Source organism: Cuculus canorus, chromosome 3 (assembly GCF_017976375.1).
Source record: "Cuculus canorus isolate bCucCan1 chromosome 3, bCucCan1.pri, whole genome shotgun sequence".
NCBI classification, from domain to species: Eukaryota; Metazoa; Chordata; class Aves; order Cuculiformes; family Cuculidae; genus Cuculus; species Cuculus canorus.
In genome coordinates this window covers 74,907,765-74,926,348 of record NC_071403.1, presented here as the reverse complement: position 1 = coordinate 74,926,348, position 18,584 = coordinate 74,907,765, and the positions used below count along the sequence as shown (strand labels likewise).

The 18,584-nt window shown below is 44.9% G+C and overlaps 1 protein-coding gene across 1 annotated transcript in view; it reads left to right on the top strand.

The window, feature by feature from the left end:
- The window catches only part of ABHD12 (abhydrolase domain containing 12, lysophospholipase), a 43,656-nt gene that overhangs the window by 11,880 nt on the left and 13,192 nt on the right, over window positions 1-18,584 (top strand). Inside the window, exons 2-5 of the mRNA XM_054061497.1 lie at window positions 8,590-8,714; window positions 12,741-12,846; window positions 14,114-14,233; window positions 17,027-17,057. Of these exons, the coding sequence (XP_053917472.1) occupies window positions 8,590-8,714; window positions 12,741-12,846; window positions 14,114-14,233; window positions 17,027-17,057 (382 nt within the window). The remainder of the gene's footprint in view (window positions 1-8,589; window positions 8,715-12,740; window positions 12,847-14,113; window positions 14,234-17,026; window positions 17,058-18,584) is intronic.

The following is an 18,584-nucleotide window of genomic DNA, read 5'->3' as shown; positions in this document are numbered from 1 at the left end:
ATTTACTAGATGGCTTCCTTCTTGCTGTTTATGGTTTTAAGTTAATGTTTAATCACTTGACATTAATCAGAAGGAAGCACAGAAGCAGTCTGAGTGAGTCTGGGCTCTAAGAGAGGAGCTGGATTAGGGAGTGGTGGACTGGGAGCTCAGTTTCCAACCTCATCTGCTCTCATAGTTGGAACACTATTGCCTGAAGCTCTCACCCAGCCAAAAGGAGATGCCCTATAGGCAACAGCTTGTTTGGGGGCTTAAATGGATAAGGAAGTGTCATGGAAGACTGTGGGAAAAGGAGGTTTGCAGTAATAGGAAGTTTGCAATGAAGGGAGGAGAAGGATGTTGCTGAACAGGAATGGAGCAGTTGTACGGTCTCTGTGAGCTGATGCCACTGCCAAAAGAAAAGGTCCTGGAGGCTCCTTCTTTGGTCGAGTTTTTCTAGACCAACTGCTAAACCATCTCTACAGACTGATCAATTTGAGAAGCTAATTTTTTATGTATTGCATGTATCTACTATGATGCTCAGGGAAATGGTACAGTAGTAGACCGGTACAGTTGGACTCAATAATATCACAGGTGTTTTTTAATCAAATGATTCTATGATTCCATGCGAATACAGGTTCAGGTCTTTTCTGTAATGAATTTTCTTTTGTGGCTGCTTTAATGTTTGCCAGCTTCAGGCTGTGTGGGCAGGGAAGTGAATGGAAAGTGGGATAAACTGCATAGTTTACACCCGTAGAGCTTGTTACGTGAAATTGGGTAACTTCCCTGACTGAAAGGTGATGGGGAAATTGGGTAACTTCCCTGACTGAAAGGTGATGGGGAGGACGTTAAAGATGGTCAAAATCCTGTGCGTCTAACTGAGGGCAGTGCCAGTAGGGATTTGGTCGATGTTACATGGGATATGGTTAGTGGAAAATTGGGAGGGGGCACAGACAAAATATACTGGCTTTGTTTGCTGACACGCGGCACTTCTGTGGTGCTGTGTGTGCAGCTTTCACTGTTGTTCTGTGAAGCTGTGGTGAACAGAGAAGTAAGCTGGTGCTTATGATCACATTCTGCTGTGCTTTACAAATATATTCAGGAAAAAAAAAAGGGGAAGAAAGCATTGTTTTCCTGTAACAGCACCAAAGAAAAGAATAGATTTCAGTAGCTGCACATCTTCTTCTGTGGCTAGAACAGTTTGAATTCTCTGCCCAGTGCAAGCTTGTGAAGTTTATAGGTGCACTGACATTTCCCTGTCAATTCTGGGTTTCAGCTTTGCTGCTGGGACACCTTCACTCCACATCCTTGTTGATAGTATCTCTGTTTGAAAACTAAGCTGCCATATGTTTGTAGGAACCTGGAGGTGGAGCGTGCATGTTTGAAAACATTCTCTAAAAACTCGGCTTGCTTTGCTTTTCTGTCTTTTTTTTTTCATGAAGGCTTTAAACCAGTCACCTTTCTACTGCCTTTAGCCCATTACTCCTGTTAATTTGTCTTGTAATGAAAAGGGAAATAGAACATCCCAAGTGTTTGCGCCTGGATATGGTCAAACTGAGTCGGCTGGTGGGAAGCATGGAGTGGAATAGCTTTTCCTGGTCTGGGTTTCTGCCAGTGAAGGCTTGAGTGCCTTAGAATCATAGAATCACTGGTTGGAAGGGACCCACTGGGTCATCGAGTTCAACCATTCCTAACACTCCCTAAACCATGCCCCTCAGCACCTCATCCACCCATCCCTTAAACACCTCCAGGGAAGGGGACTCAACCACCTCCCTGGGCAGCCTGTTCCAGTGCCCAATGACCCCTTCTGTGAAAAGTTTTTTCCTGATGTCCACCCTGAACCTCCCCTGGTGGAGCTTGAGGCCATTCCCCGTTGTCCTGTCGTCTGTCACTTGGGAGAAGAGGCCAGCTCCCTCCTCTGCACTACTTCCTTTCAGGTAGTTGTAGAGAGCAATAAGGTCTCCCCTCAGCCTCCTCTTCTCCAGGCTAAACAATCCCAGCTCTCTCAGCCGCTCCTCATAAGACTTGTTCTCCAGCCCCCTCACTAGCTTCGTTGCTCTTCTCTGGACACACTCCAGAGCCTCAACATCCTTATTGTAGTGAGGGGCCCAGAACTGAACACAGTATTCGAGGTGCGGTCTCACCAGTGCCGAGTACAGAGGAAGAATAACCTCCCTGGACCTGCTGGTCACGAAGTTTCTGATACAAGCCAAGATGCCATTGGTCTTCTTGGCCACGTGCGCACATTGCTGGCTCATGTTCAGTCGGCTGTCAACCAGCACCCCCAGGTCCTTCTCCTCTAGGCAGCTTTCTAGCCAGACTTCTCCTAGTCTGTAGCACTGCATAGGGTTGTTATGCCCCAAGTGCAGGACCCGGCATTTGGCCTTGTTAAACCTCATCTTGTTGGTCTCAGCCCAGTGGTCCAGCCTGTTCAGGTCCTTTTGCAGAGCCTCCCTACCCTCCAGCAGATCCACGCTTCCACCCAGCTGAGTGTCATCTGCAAATGCAGGGCCTTGCTTCATCCTGCCTTTTTTAAGGCCAATGTTTTAAGATGATGTACTTAGTGTTTTATTCCTAGAATCATAGAATGGTTTGAGTTGGAAGGGAACTTAAAGTCCATCCAGTTCCAACCACCCCTGCCATGGGCAGGGACACCTTCCACTGGGTCAGGTTACTAAAAGCCTCATCTAACCTGGCCTTGAACACCTCCAGGGATGGGGCATCCACAACTTCTCTGGGCAACCTGTGCCAGTGCCTCACCTTCCACTTTCTCATTGTTGTAAATAGAATCATTTAGCCCGATTTTGAGATTTGGGTAGCTTTTTCTGTCTTTGCCTACTGGGTAAATATTTATACAGCTTCTGAAGTGCTCCGGTACCCTTCCCTTTCTCTAGGAGAAATCCACGTGCAGTAAAAAGTCAGTTGAGGTGATTTGTTGTGTGAACCTGGTGAACTTCATTTAATCTGGCTTAGCTACGCATAGCCAGAGGGACGTTCAGGAGGTGTGGGCTGTTGCACTTTGCCAGGAGTTAGTGCGAGGAATTAAGCAGAGAACTCGTTTGAGTGGTGTGTCCATTGTAGGGACATTGTATCCATTGTGAGGGAATGGACTGGATGACATACTGGGGTATTTCAGCCTCTTTACTCTTCCCTGATTCCAGGTGCTTTTTTTAGGTTAAACGATGAACATTTTGGATGCTACAGTAATGAAAACCATAGGATCAGGTATGAATTTGCCTATTGCAGTTTCTGTACCTTTGGCAGAGAATGGAAGTTCACGTTGTTTTAGTTGACTGATGGTTTCTGTTCAGAGTTCTCACAACTCTTAATGCTCGCTTTTCTGGGCAGTTGGGTTTGTATTTGAATTACAGGGATGATCATAGAATCATGCAATGGTTTGTGTCAGAAAACACTTTAAAGATCATCCAGTTTGAACAACCTTCCAGGGGCAGGGACTCCTTCCACTGGATCAGGTTGCTCAAAGCCTTATCCAGCTTGGCCTTGAACACCTCCAGGGATGGAGCATCCCCATTTCCTCTGGGCAACCTGTGCCAGTGCCTCACCACCCTCACAGAAAAACATTCCTTCCTAAGATCTTATCTAAATCTCCCCTTCTTAAGTTTAAAATTGTTCCCACTAATCCTATCCCTGTACTCTCTGATAAAGCGCCCCTCCCCAGCTACTGCAGTTTAGTTTTTGAGAGAGAAACTAGAATATTTCTTCAGAAAGAGCAAAGGTTCAAGATTTGAAGGAACTTTCTGTAGGGGATGTAAAGGAATCTGGTAGAGTGAAATTCTTTCTTGTTTTTCAGATCTTCCAAAGAGCAAAGATTTTTAGGAATTTATTAAAACTAAAAGTCTCTGAGGATGAAGGTACTCATACAATTTATGTCCATGAATTTTTTGGGTTGTTTTATGAAACAAGCTTGGAAGAAAAAGGAGTTTACACTTGCGTCTTCTTTCCACACTCGGGATCTTTGATTTTTTTTTTTAGATAATTCTTTAATCCCCAGAATAGTGGGTTGAGTTTACGGCCTTTTATTTTTCTTTTTTGAGCTGTTTTGCAGCAAACTGATTCTGTTAAAAAGTATCCTAATGCCAAAGGGAGGGATCAGTAGCTCGGATGCAGAATTCTGGCAGATGCTGCTGTGTTCCCACCAGCTTTTGTGGATTCAGGGGAAGATCTCTTTTCAGGATTGGATGAATTTTCTATAATTCAACCTCCTTGTTCTGTAGCATGCTTCCAGTGAGGCAGAAATAAGGCTTGGCTGCAGATATTTCATTGAGGACCTGAAATAAAAGAATCACATGGTTGCCTGTTTGCTTATGCAGGCTCATTGGCTGTGCACAGACACCAGGAGGGGACAAACCTTTTGACATGAGCATCTTCCCAGTTTGCATTTGGCTGAACGTAAAGCAGGCTTTGCTGCAAACCAAAGAGAGAAAGACTCAGATTACTATCAGCTTGGGTGGCTCAGGTGGCCTGTGTGGAGGGAGGAGAAAGATTTAGAGTCATAGAATGGTTTAGGTTTGAAGCAACCTTAAAGATCATCCAGTTCTAAACCTCCTGCCATGGGCAGGGACACCTTCCACTGCATCAGGTTGCTCAAAGCTTCATCCAAGCTGGCCTTGAACACCTCCAGGGATGGGGCAGCCACCACTTCTCTGGGCAACCTGTGCCAACGCCTCCCCACCCTCACAGGAAAACATCTCTTCCTAAGATCTCATCTAAATCTCCCCTCTTTTAGCTTAAAACTGTTCCCTCTCACCCTGTCCCTGCACTCCCTGATAAAGGGCCACTCTGCAGCTTTTCTGTAGCTCCTTTCAGTACTCCCTGGAGCCTACTCTTCTCTAGGCTAGTTGTTTTAGGCAAAACTCTGTTTACTCAAACAAATTCACCGCAGTCCTTTACATTCCCTTTGACCCTCATTTTTTTTTTTAATCCTCTGCCCTAGTCATTGTCTGCCTCCTGATTGTTAAGCTCTTGATCCTCCTCTGTGAGGAGGAATGGAATTCTATAAAAATGTGTTTGTTAAAATGAGGGAATGTGTTCTTGTTATGCCATTATTCGTAATATTTACTTCTTCCTCTGCCACTTTTGAAGTCCCTCTTGTCACCTGTTAATCAGGCGGTACCTTGCGTGACCAGGAATGAAAACTGTCTTGGCTCTCCATATCCCATGCTCTGAATTCCTGCCACAAAAGGATTGGCGGTTTGAACAGCCAATGATTTGAGGGCCATCAGTACAAGCCACAGAAACAGCTTTCACTGAACAAATGTCATCTCGTGCTCAGTGTCTGCAAGCATTTTGCTCTACTGATGCCTTTGCAGGATGACAAAGGCTATGTGGGCTGTATGTGCGTTTGCCTGTAGGGCCTTTTGTGACTGCAAGCCCAGCGCATCTCTGTTTCTGATAAATTTTGTTCTTGCTTGACTGCAGCTCCTATAATTCCTTATCTCTGATAACACCAGTCTCTTGTTTCACCCTTGGACTGCCCTTTCATCCTTGTAGCACAGCTGATGAGGAAACGCTGATAGAAACTCTTCTGATGCAGAAGTGATTCAGGTGCTCTCCAGGGATATTGTTTTAATATGAATCTGTGTACAGAAGACAGGTGTGTGTCGTTGGTCTCTCTGTTCTCAAAACCTCCCAAGTTTGCTGGAGAGGAGGGAGAAACACTGGTACTGTGAATTGAAAGATGCCCACAGCAAATTTGCTTGCATCAGTGGTTCTTTGCAGACACATTGTGATTGTGGACCACAGGCTGAAATCCCTGTCGTGTGATGATGTGGTACTTAAATCTTGGTTTAGCAGTTGTTTGCCATGTGGAGATGAAAGGTGTTTGTGAGAAGTCATGGAAGCTAGGACCTTTGTCTAGTGTAAATTACCAGGAAAAATTTCACACTTGCAGGAAACACTTTCTTTTTTTTTTTTCAGATTTAAGTATATCTGGAGAGAGAAAGTATTCACATCCACTTGTGAAGTGAAAAAATTCTGTAACTCACTTGTATTTTCCAACTAAGACTGAATTTCCTAGAAACAGGGTGAGAAGTATGTTGCTGCTGCTTTTGCACACCAAAAGCTCCCTGTGCAGGGCATTTATTTCCTGAAATAGCTTTTCTGCAGAGCAAGAGCAGTTAAATTTAGCTAAATCGCTCACTGAAGACTTACCTGATGATTTTACCATGTCTGTACTTCAGCACCTTGTCTTGGATCTATCAGGAGAAGAGAAAGCTGTTTGTTGATGGATAGAGGCTTTGCCCTGGTTGCATTTTAAGTAGATGGAGATGAGGTATAAATGTCACGTTACTGATTAGCGTTTGATGTGAGGCACCAGAGCAAGGGAATCATAGAATGGCTTGGGTTGCAAGGGACCTTAAAGTGCATCCAGTTCCAACCCCTCTGCCATGGGCAGGGACATCCCCCTGGATCATGTTGCTCAAAGCTCCATCCAACCTGGGCTTGAACACCTCCAGGGATGGAGCAAAGGAGGAGATGTCTGCGTTCAATTTCCAAACAAAGAAACTAAAATCCTTCCTGAGCACTGGCAGCATTACTTGGACAAGGTCGTCTTCAGTGTTTTCTATTTCTGAGTCACAGCTCACTGCTGGGTTGTGCTTGGTGCTTTTGCAGCCCAGACATCTGAAGAGCCTGAGTTTTGATGTGCTCTGGTGGTGCCTGGAGGAGTTCAGACCTGACTTGTGTCTTTTGAAGCAAGTGGATTTTTTCTTAGGACTGAAATCCTGGCATATGCAAAAGTACGCCCAGAGAGTTCTGTTTGCCTGCAGTGTCCTGCATCCCATCTTGCCTGGTTGTTTACCTGTGATTGTTCTCAGTGGGAGGGTGGTGATGGTACAGGCACCTCTCAAGCATGAGGTGAGAGGGAACTGCAAGGTTGTAGTAGTTCTGAACAACCAGTCAAACAAGGCAGTTTTAATGAAAAGAACACTTTTCTCATTGAAGAGGGCTAAATTATCTCCTGATTGCTCACCGCTAAACATCAGCAACCCTTCCGTCATCTCTTCTCTTCTCTTCCACAAAGCCACTTCAGCAATGGAAATATGCAGTAGGTACTAATGTGGGGGTGGTTGTGGAAAGCTGAGTTTAATTTGAGAGTAGTGAGCTGTGATCAGTTGTGATGAACCCAGGCAAAATGTAGTGTGTTTTATTTCCCCAAGGTTTATAGAATCACAGAATGGTTTGAGTTGTAAGGTTCCCTAAAGGTCATCCATTTCCAACTCCCCTACCTTGGGCAGGGACACCTTCCACTGCATCAGTTTGGTCAAAGCCTCATCCAAGCTGGCCTTGAACTCCTCCAGGGATGGGGCGGCCACCACTTCTCTGGGCAACCTGTGCCAATGCCTCCCCACCCTCACAGGAAAACATTTCCTCCTAAGATCTCATCTAAATCTCCTTTCTTTCAGCTTAAAACTGTTTCCTCTCATCCTATCCTTGCAGTCCCTACCAGTCTTTTGCTCTTTCTGTTTTCCTTAATATTTGAGGAAACTGGACTTGAGGTGTGGGAATATTGCTGGAAGCCTTGCTGCCTTTCTTCACCTCTTCATTTTATGCCTCTCAGAAACCTGGCCACTACTTTCAGTTACTGGCAGTTCTTGAGCCCGATCCCTGATTGCTGACCAGTGTGCAGTGTCATTTATGCTGGAAACTGTCTGCTGGAGAGCAAAGGCAGCGGTGTTGCTGGAAGGGTTCACATGCATTTTTGTTCTGAATTGCAGTGATAGTTGAGACCCTCGGTGTTTCTGCCCATAAAATGTTAATTGACTGAATCGTTAGGACAACAGCTATTATTCTGAGGCAATAAAGTATATTTTGAGAAAAATTGCTTAACTAATTCCTGCTGTGTTATCTTTCATTGAGGTTTTCGTTTTATTTTGGGTTTTTTTTTCACTTTTTTTTCTGTGGTGTTGGTTTAATTTTTAACTTGTAGCTTACTCTTCCCAATTGGAATACTTAGGAGAAACTAGAAACAAAGTGTTGGAACGTTTGTTCCGCACTCAGTTGGGACTTGTAGAGAATGATGCTGTAGATACGAAATTCCATAATGTTTCGTAACTTGGAAAGATTTGCATTCCAGGGTGTCGAGAGGGCTGAATGCTTTTAGCTGGACAAGGTGGAATGCCTGCTCCAGTCTGTATGTGAGATCATGTGTGGTTTTGTCAGTCTCATTACACATAGCTCGTCAAAATATGTGGGACTCTAACTGAACAAAATCTTGCTGATGGTGGTTTAAATAGGAAGTGCAACCAGGCTGCTTTTTGGAGACAAACATGTGATACACATCTGTGAAATCGGCAGAAAAGCTTTTGTTATGAAGTGGTTTAAAATGTGATCAGCAGGGAGTTTCTATTCCCTCTTTCCAAGCTGAATATAGTCAGCTGTCAGCTTGGTTACTTCTGTTTCTCTCGAACAACTGAGAGATACGTAAACTGTATAAACTTACTTAAAAAATAGGTAAACTGTATAAAATTAGTTTTGTTTAAAGAGTAAATGACTAGGTTTTCATATACACCAAGCACACAGATTGTTATGAAAAGTGCTTCTGTAAATTCCTGCTGTATTCAGGTCTGTCTTTCTCTTTTTCCATTTATACAGGCGATATGCATTATGGTTCCGATTGCGGAAGCTGATAATCTGGCTGCTGGGAGTGTACATAGCCATTCCATTCCTAGTGAAACTTTGTCCTGCTATTCAGGCAAAGCTGGTCTTCCTGAACTTTGGTAAGTGACTCTGTCCCTTGGGATGGGCGAGAGGCAAAGGAAGGGAGTGTCTTTACCTTTCACCCTTGTTACACCCCACTCCTGACACCAGTAATGTTAGGGCCCATACTGACCTGCACAGTTGAAAAGGGAGAGTAAAAAGCGGGTTTTTTGATACCTGTGTGGCAAATCAGAGACTGACAAATATCCCAGGAAAAATCCAAATGCAGCATTTGACCAAGAAAGTGATTCTCCGCCCCGTACTCTGCACTGGTGAGGCCGCACCTCGAATACTGTGCTCAGTTTTGGGCCTCTCACTACAAGAAGGACGTTGAGGTCCTGGAGTGTGTCCAGAGAAGAGCGATGAAAATGGTGAAGGGTCTGGAGAACAAGTCTTACGAGGAGCGGCTGAGGGAACTGGGGTTGTTTAGCCTGGAGAAGAGGAGACTGAAGGGAGACCCTGTTGCTCTCTACAAGTGCCTAAAAGGAGGTTGCAGAGAGATGAGTGTTGGTCTGTTCTCCCAAGTGAGAGGTGATAGGACAAGAGGGAATGGCCTCAAGCTGTGTCAGGAGAAGTTTAGATTGGACGTTAGGAAAAATTTCTTCACAGAAAGGTTTCTCAATCACTGGAACAGCTGCCCAGGGAGGTGGTTGAGTCACCATCCCTGGAGATGTTTAAAAGGCAGGTAGATGAGGTGCTTGAGGGGACACGATTTGGTAGACAGGTACAGTTGGAGTTGATGATCTCTAAGGTCTTTTCCAACCTAATGATTCTATGATTCTAAGATTTAGTTTAGCCAGAATCACAGAACAGACACTCGGGTGCACTCTGAGTGGCAGCTTCTCAAAGTTGCAAAACCAGATTCCAGTCTTTGCAGATCACAATCTGATACCTTGAACACAGCCAAGATTGCTAAACAAATTAAAACACAGTTCGGATTCAGTCCAATACACCATAATACTAAGAAAAAAGAAGGTACAATAAGATAAGTCAGAGAAGGAGAGAGAAAGAAGTAGCAGGGGAAAAGGGAAAATTATCCCCACTCCAGTAGGGCACGGTGGTTCCTCAAGAAAACATGGCCCAGCTAGCAGCAATTCCTCCAGCAGCAATTCTTCAGGAACACATGGTCCAGTAGTTCTTCAGGCCAGTTGAGCAGCAGCACTTCTTCAGGCTGGTTCCATGAGTGGTGGGCGTGCGTGCTCTGTTCCTCCTTGTCAGGCACTGTTTATGGGGCAAGTGAAAGTTCTTGAATTGGGGCACACGCAGAAGCTTCTTTGGGAAAGTTCTGGCATTGGAGCGTGTCCTGAAGTTCCTTTGGGGAAGGTTCTGAGATTGGGGCTGGAGTCTCCAGGGTCACTGACAGTTTAACAGACCCTTGACAGAGTAACCTTTGTGTGAATGCTTTGGGTGTGCGTGTGCAGCTAGGTGTGTGTGGGGGCAGTGCCTGCTGCTGCACCTCCTCCTCTCATTGTTAGCCAGGAGCCACAGAAAAGCCCCTCTGCTGCATGCAGCCCTGCACGCAGACAATGTTTAAGATACAAGGAATACATGTAAAGTCGGTCGTTACAGGCCTGCATGTGTACAGCTTGTGATGGATGTGAACTTTAACAGGGAATAAGTTCTCCAGACTTTGGTTTGGAAAGGATTCTCTGTGGCCTTAGTGGTCTTTATATAAATACAGTGACTGAACTGGAGCCAGCTTCCAGCCAGAAGGGTCTCCTTCAGGACGAGTGCACTGTGTCCAATGCGTTCCTCTGAAGGGTTCAACAAAGTTGCATCAATAGAGAGCAAGTGAGTGAAATGAAATCCAGTGGATTGTTTTCCAGGCAATGACCCTTCACCTGGAAGCATTTTAGGAGAACAATCTGACTGGGACAGAAGGGGCCTATTCATGCAGTTGGATTGAATATCCTCACTGTGTCCGTTTAGCAGCTGCATTTGGTGGTGCAGTGGGTCTCATGAACTGGTTCAGCTCCTGGGTTGCCCAGGGAGGCGTGAGCATCCACAGGATGGAAAATGATGGAGCATCACTCTATGAGAAATATTTCTTTGCCATATAAATCTGTATTTAAACCCCACTTGTGTTTTGTAATGCAGTTTTCAAAAATACCTTCCTTTGTTTGTAGAAGCTGGAAGGACCAACTGTGGTTGCATTGCTTTTGTATCACTTTTGTCATTGTATTGCATGTTTGTCTGTTCAAACACCTTGGATCATGGTTGCTGTGAAGTGTGCGCACATGCCTGCAGCTCTTGTGTCTCAGTTGTCAGAATGTGTTTCAAAGCCAAATGGCCAAATGGCTCTGAAACGTTCCTAAAAATAACAGAATCACAGAATCACAAGGTTGGAAAGGACCCATTGGATCAGATGCCCTTGGTGTGCTAAATCTCCATACAATGTATGCGTGTGTGATGTTGGTGATCTGTGTGTCTAGAATAGATGGACCATCCCAGTGATGCCATTCACACAAATAATCTGTCCTTCTGTATTTGTCTCTTGCTTTGAGATAGATGCTTCCCTGCCCCCCATCGCTAACACTGGTATAGAATCATAGAATGGTTTGGATTGGAAAGGACCTTAAAGCTCATCCATTTCCAACTCCCCTGCCGTGGGCAGGGACATCTTCCACTGAATCAGGTTTCTCAAAGCCTCATGCAACCTGACCTTGAACACCTCCAGAAATGGGGCAGCCCCTGCTTCTCTGAGCAACTGTTCCTGTTTGTATCTTTGTAAAGCAAAATCTGACAAGAAAGTCATAACAGATTTGCCAAGTGGGAGAATCAAGGCTCAGAGAAGCTGAATTATTTTCCGCTAACACTGCTACGAGATACTTGTGCCCTTGTCCAGACCCCAGCCTCAGAACTTGCTGTACTCTTGGAGGGCCCACCATCCCATGAGAACGTCACTGAGTTCTGCAGCGTTGGTGCAGTGACCCAGTGGGTCCTGGTGCTGTGTGTGCTTTGTTTGGGACTCTTCCACATGCTTTTCCATAGGAGCAAACAGACTTGCACAGGTACAGATGTGAAGTCTAAGGTTAACTGGGCATGCGAAGACAGGCTGAGAGAGTTGGAGTTGTTCAGCCTGGAGAAGAGAAGGCTCTTGGGAGACCTTAGAGCAGCCTTCTAGTACTGAAAGGGGCTGCAGGAAATCTGGGGAGAGGCTCTTTATCACAGAGTGCAGGGATAGGTTTTGAGCTGAAAGAGGGGAGATTTAGATCAGATCTTAGGAAGAAATTTTTAGTGTGAGGGTGGTGAGATGTTGCTCATCTTTCAGTCACTGAGTATCACAAATGTGTGTGCTGTGTAAGCTGGGGAACATAAACATTTGGAAGAGTGAATTGAGATGTAATGGATTTTGTTTTCAGGGATCTCTTCCTGAAGAAGTGAAGTTTCCAGCCTGACATCATCTCTGTTTATTTCTGCAGTGTCTGGGAGAGATGGCAATTATTTGTTAGTCTTTGGAGAGTGGGCTAACGAACCGCATACCCCCTCAAAGATTCAGGAGGATGGCGTTCAACACAGTTTGTCTTACTCTTATGGGATGAGAGCAATGCAGTGTCTGCTATAACGCAGTATCTCCTTTAGACTGTTGTGTTATAAAAGCTGAAACACCATGTCATCAGCTCTGGGATGTACCCTTTATCCTGGGGAGTTTATCCCATCAGTACCTTCCATTACAGCTACAACACAAACAGTGAAAGCTTTGCCGAATCTGCTCACTCGCCCTGCTGACTCAGCAGGAGCGACTGCCTTGTGTTTGGGAGATGTATGAAGCTGACTGGGCAGAAGGTGTTAAATGTGTCATGGGAAGCTTTTTCTATCTCCCCCACCTCTTAATTTTAGCCTGCTCCCTGTTTTTTTGATGGTTGATTGTGTCTTCTTACCATACTCTCTTTGATGTTCATATTTTAGTCACAGCTATAGCAAGTCTATCCTTTCAAACAAGAAGAATAAGATCTTCCCAGCACCAGTTTGTACAGCTCTCCAGTGCCTTGGTGAAAATCGAAAGGTTTCATATTCTGTTCTCTTTTTCTTTTTCTGTATTTCAGTGAGGGTCCCATATTTCATTGACTTGAAAAGACCACAGGATCAAGGTTTAAACCACACCTGTAATTATTACCTGCAGCCAGAGGAGGATGTAACCATTGGAGTCTGGTAAGGAAGCCTGTTCTGTGCAGAATGTGCCATGCATCTTTATCCTTTTTGTTCCCAGTGTTGCCTATTTTCGCTGTGCACATGAAAACCATCGCCTGCTGTGTTTTGTGGGTGTTAGTGTTTTTCTCTGCCAAGCGACCGAGTTCACATTGAAAAGTATGCAAATCTCTGGAGCTCATCTGAACTCAGATCAGTAATGCATGAAACATGACTGGACAACCTGTGCATTCAGAGAAACCTCATAGTTGGAAATTGTGAAAGTTCCACGTCTGTGTTGCCACAAACTCATGCCTCCACATCAGATGAGACCCAAGGAGCTGGAAGTTTTGTCATTCAGCTGCTGTTCATATTTTGTTTTGCAAAATAAATGTGGGGGAAGATAGGAAACAAGGATCAAAGTGTTCACAGTAGGAGGAAGAATATTCTGTGTATACAGCATATGTAAGGTTTGGAGAGTGGGTGAGAACGGAACATGCAGTTTACTCTTTTAACAAAACAAATGACAGTGTCAGAGCTTGCTTGTCATTGCTTCCTCACGGAGAAGATTTTCTGGTCCCAGGGAAGGGTGATTCATTTTAGCTCCTGGGATCAGCTCAGGTGACTGGTTCTCTGACTGAAAAGGTCTGCTTTCAGCACTTCCCATGTTACTACACCAGCTCAAGCCAGCTTTTGCATCTGTTTCTTATGATTGCTTTCTATTGAATCTCAGCACCAGAAGTTTCAAAGCCACAGAAAACTTCCTGCTAGTTTTGAAGAAAAAGAAGTGACTGGAGTTTGAATATATTGTCCCCCTCTGCCTTGCTCTCGTGGGACCTCACCTGGAGCCCTGTGTTCAGTTCTGGAGTCCTCAGCACAGGAAGGACATGGATCTGTTAGAGCTAGTCCGGAGAAGGCCATGAAGATGATGCAAGGGCTGCAGGACCTCTCACACAAGGACAGTCTAAGAGAGTTGAGCTTTTTCAGCCTGGAGAAGAGAAGGCTCCAGGGAGACCTTAGGGCAGCCTTCCAGTACTGAAAGGGGCTACGGAATAGCTGGGGTGGGGTCTTGTTCATGGCATGTAAGTCCAGGCCCAAGTTTTGAAGGCAATGGTGATGGAGGTGAAAATGTAGAAATAACCCTAGCCACTGCCTTTTAAATTTGGCAGTTTGTCGGGTGATCATGGCAATGAAGAATGTGTGAGGTGTAGAATCCTAAATTGATCCAAAAACCTCAAAATTCAAGTGGCAAACACTGCATAGCAACAGGACAATGTAATTTTTCCTTTAGGCACACGGTCCCTGCAGCCTTATGGAAGAATGCCAGAGGGAAGGACCAGTTGTGGTTTGAAGATGCTTTGGGTTCCAGCCACCCTATAATCCTTTACTTGCACGGCAATGCAGGAACAAGGTGAGATGTGAGACAGTGATGGTGTTGTTTCATACTGTGTTTTTCTGGCTTGCCGCAGGGTTCAGCTCATTGATAAGAAAGATGGGGACAAAGGTTTTAATGGGGCCTTGTAGTGATAGGACAAAGGATAATGGTTTTAAACTAAAAGAAAGTAGATTCAGACTAGATAAAATAAAGTAATTTTTTATGATGAGGGTGCTGAGGCTCTGGCATAGGTTGCCCAGAGAAATGGTAGATGCCCCGTCCCTGACAACATTCAAAGTCAGGTCGGGTGAGGCTGTCAGCAGCCTGATCTCATTAATGATGTCCCTTTTTATTGGATGGGGGTTGAACTGCATGACCTTCAAAGGTTCCTTCCAACATTCTGTGGTTGTATGATTAAAACCAAAGTAAAATCTCAAAGCAGTTTGATGCTTCTCCTTTCTTTTAAAAGGAAAGCATGTTTTAAGAGATGGTACCTCTCTGTTTATTGAATGTAAGAATAGATTTATTGCAGTTAGCAGAGATATCTGATGTTGTAGTTTACCTTCTATCCTCTGCTAGAAGCCGGGAGGCTGTGACAGTTACTGTGACCAGGTAGGGAAAGGTGCTGCTTTTCAGTATAGTGCTCTCCGAGTGAAGACATGGGATAGTATGAGTGCTTCTGTACTGTATACGTCAGTTACATGCAGTAGATAAGCTTTCCAGTTCCTTTTTTTGAGCTTATTTTAGTGGTTAACACATACTGTGGAAGGAAAATCAGAAGGAAAGAGGAAGGTAACGTAGTGGTCTTGTTTCATTATTACATACGTACAGGACGTTTATCTGGAACAGGAACATTCTAAAGTTTGTAATTTTATAGTTGACCATGTGTAGCAGCTAAAGAAGTCGCTTGGTTCTCTGTAATTTGTTGCTGGATGCTAAAAAATATTTAGCGCAGTATGAAATGTCCTGTTTGTTTCTCAGCATCATGTTCTTACCAGCATGTCGCTGTAGCGCCAGTAGTGCTGTAGTTCATTTATGAGGATATGGTCTTTTCCCTTACTAATATGCATCTTACAAAGAGCATCGGCACGTTTCGGAGTTTGGAGCGCTGGTGCATGTACTTTTGAAGCTGCTGCCTGCTCATAGCTACTCTGTCAGAGCAGAAACGCTGAAGAGATGTAAGTTCCATGGTGCAAAGGAGAGAAATTCTGTTCTAACTGTGCTGGTAGTGAGGGTTCGCTATCCTTTACATCGCAGGAATGTTGTCCTTTTTCATCTAAATTCTTGTCCTAGCAGTGTTCTTTTTTGGTACAAAGGAAGATGTGTGCTTAGAGCCAGGAAATGCACTAGCAGATGGGTTTTTGGAAACTGACCTTGTCTTCTTGTGCTGATGTATTACAAGGTTTAATCAAATTGTTATTTTTCAAATACTACTCTGCTTGTTTTCTTGCCTTTATTAGGCAAATGATACTGATGGCAGCTGTTCTGGAGCTCAATGGTGGTAACTTGGGTCCACTATATCTGTTGCAAGCATATTGATTAGATTTACTTCTTGGCTTCCCCAAGTGCTGCTGAGATAAAGTGCTCTTGAGCTATGGATTGGTTACACATTTCACATTTTGTCTGTTTGGGAGGCTGGAGGGGTATTGACTTTGCCATTTCAGCTTTAATATATATTGCTGGATGTTTCTGCACAGCATATTCCGTTTCTTGTCAAAGAGCTGCTTTATTGATGCAGGCTGCATTAACCATAAGTAAAAGGCACTGCCTTGGCTTTCTGTTTTGCCTGAGTGGCCTGGAGCAGTGGCAAAAACGTTACATTTTACTTGATCCCCTGGGAAAAAAACCCTCTGTTGCACTTTGAGGAATGCATAAAAAGCACCAATGTGTGCGTGTCAAGGGTGACTTTTCAAACAAGCGTATCTTCTTCTTCAGCCTTGTGTGATTCAAAATGTCTTAAAGCAACCCCTTGCATTCTGCCCTGAGTGTTTTTGGCTGCATCAGTTATTTTGTAGGATAGTTGGAGCTGACAGCTTTTGGCTGGCAAGTGCCTGTGCTCTTAGAGGGGGGTCTGGAAAGTGCCGTTTTGGTTTAGAGGCTGCGCTGACCAAGCGTGTCAGTATGAATGCATTGGAGTTTTCATATGAAGGCAGGAGTAGTTCTACTCTTAAATCAATACCAGACTAATGTTTGAGTGTGGATTAGCAATGCCACATTGTGGATATATTGAACCATACAAGAGCACATTCACTATCTGTTTTATTGTCTAGATTTAAATTTATCAAGAAGACAATAAAGCAGATTCTTCCTCTGGACTTATTTACGTTTTCAACTCTGGCTTGCTCTGCTCAGTCTTTTGCACGTGGCCTTTCTGTCCCTGTGCTTGGAGCCCAGTGAGAAAATCCAAGGGCCAGCTGCTTGGGTTAACGTGGTGAGTTCTGCTGAGAGCATCACACCATGGAGAGCAGGAGTTAGTGGCTGGGGCTGCGCTGGTGGCAGGAGTGCAGGGTCTGCAGGAACAGGAAGATGTATTACAGGCTTTGGAAAAGGCACCTAGTAAAGCGGGTTGAAAAGCTCATCTTTACCTGCTGTGAGGAGAGATTTACAGGGAGAAGTTGACTTCAAAACTATAGCCTCCATAGCTCAGCAGAACCTTGCTGTCTCCTTGAAGTCTGTGCAAAGCAGTTATGGTGCTTGGTGTCTTTGTGTTAAACTGGAAGCGTGAGGCAATTGGAAAAGTCTCTTTCTGGAAGCGTAAATGTTCACATGTGGTTTCTTTTGTTTCTTTGGTGTTCTTTTCGTCTTTTCTTCGTGAATCACTTTCGCCAGAGGAGGGGATCACCGTGTGGAGCTTTACAAGGTAAGTGGCTGCGTGTGTTGTCCAAGCAGTTGCATTAACACACTGTGTGTGCACAGACGTGATGAGAAGACTGCTTGTTACAGCCTGTTACCAAAAGGCTGATAGCTTCAGGCTCTTCGTCTTCTCTAGATTTGAAGCGTTCATTGGAAAAGGAGTCTATAAGCCAGGAGCACAGTTCCCCATATTGAAAGATATTTGAAAGCGCTTTTACTTGTTCCTGTTGTCAACTGTCACTTCCAACCAGGTTCTTTGCAAGGAATGCTTTAATAGAATCATAGAATCGTTTGGGTTGGAAGAGACTTTAAAGATCATCCAGTTCCAGCCCCCCTGCTGTTGGCAGGGACACGTTGCACTAGATCAGGCTGTTCAAGGCCCCATCCAACCTGGCCTTGAACACCTCCAGGAATGGGGCATCCACAGCTTACCTGGGCAACCAGTTCCAGTGCCTCAACACTCTCATGGTGAAAAAAATCTTCCTTATGTCTAGCCTAAATCTGCCTCTCCAGCCTCTCCAGTTTATACCCGTTACCCCTAGTTGTATCACTACTAGCCTTTGTGAACAGTCCCTCCCCAGCTTTCCTGTAGCCCCTTTGAGGTACTGGAAGGTTGCTATAAGATCTCCTTGGAGCCTTCTCTTCTCCTGGCTGAACAAGCCCAACTCATGCAGCCTGTCCTCGTATGGGAGGTGCTTTCACAGCACAGCTTGTAGGGAAAATGAAAAGTTTTATTTAATCACAGCCATAACTTGATAGATGATGCCAGTAATACTGATTTAAGGGATCAGCTAGGAGTATTTTTTTGTTTGGTACCAGTCTCTATATACTCACCATTATAGAATAGAATGGAATATTTTCAGTTGGAAAGGTTCTACAGTGCTCATCTGGTCCAACTGCCTGTCATTTCAGAACTGACCAAAAGTGGGACACTAAGGGCTTTGTCGAAATTCCTCTTAGACATGGACAGGCTCGGCATATCGACCACCTCTCTAGGGAGCCTGTTTCAGTGTTTGACCACCCTCTCGTTAGAGAAATGCTTCCTACTGTTCAGTCTGAAGCTCCCCTGGTGCAGCTATGAACCACTCCCATGTATCCTATCACTGGATACCACAGGGAGAAGAGATGAGCACCTCCCTCCTCTTGTCCTGTTCTCAGGAAGCTGCACAGAGCAATGAGGTCACCCCTCAGCCTCCTTTTCTAAGCTAGACAAGCCCAAAGGCTTAAGATGCTCCTCATGGGACATTCCTTCCAGCCCTTCCACCAGCTCTGTTGCCCTTCTCTGGACACATTCAAGGACTTTCATGTCCTTCTTAAATTGTGGGCCCAGCACCGCACACAGCACTCAAGGTGAGGCTGCACCAGTGCTGAATACAGTGGCATAATCACTCACGGCTTTGACCGGCTGGTTGTGCCATGTTTGTGGTTTTCCCTCTTGGTTGCTGGGGCACTGCTGACCTATACTGAGCTGCTACTGGCCAGCACCCCCAGTTCCCTTCTGCAGGTCTGCTCTCCAGCCACTCTTCTTGTAATC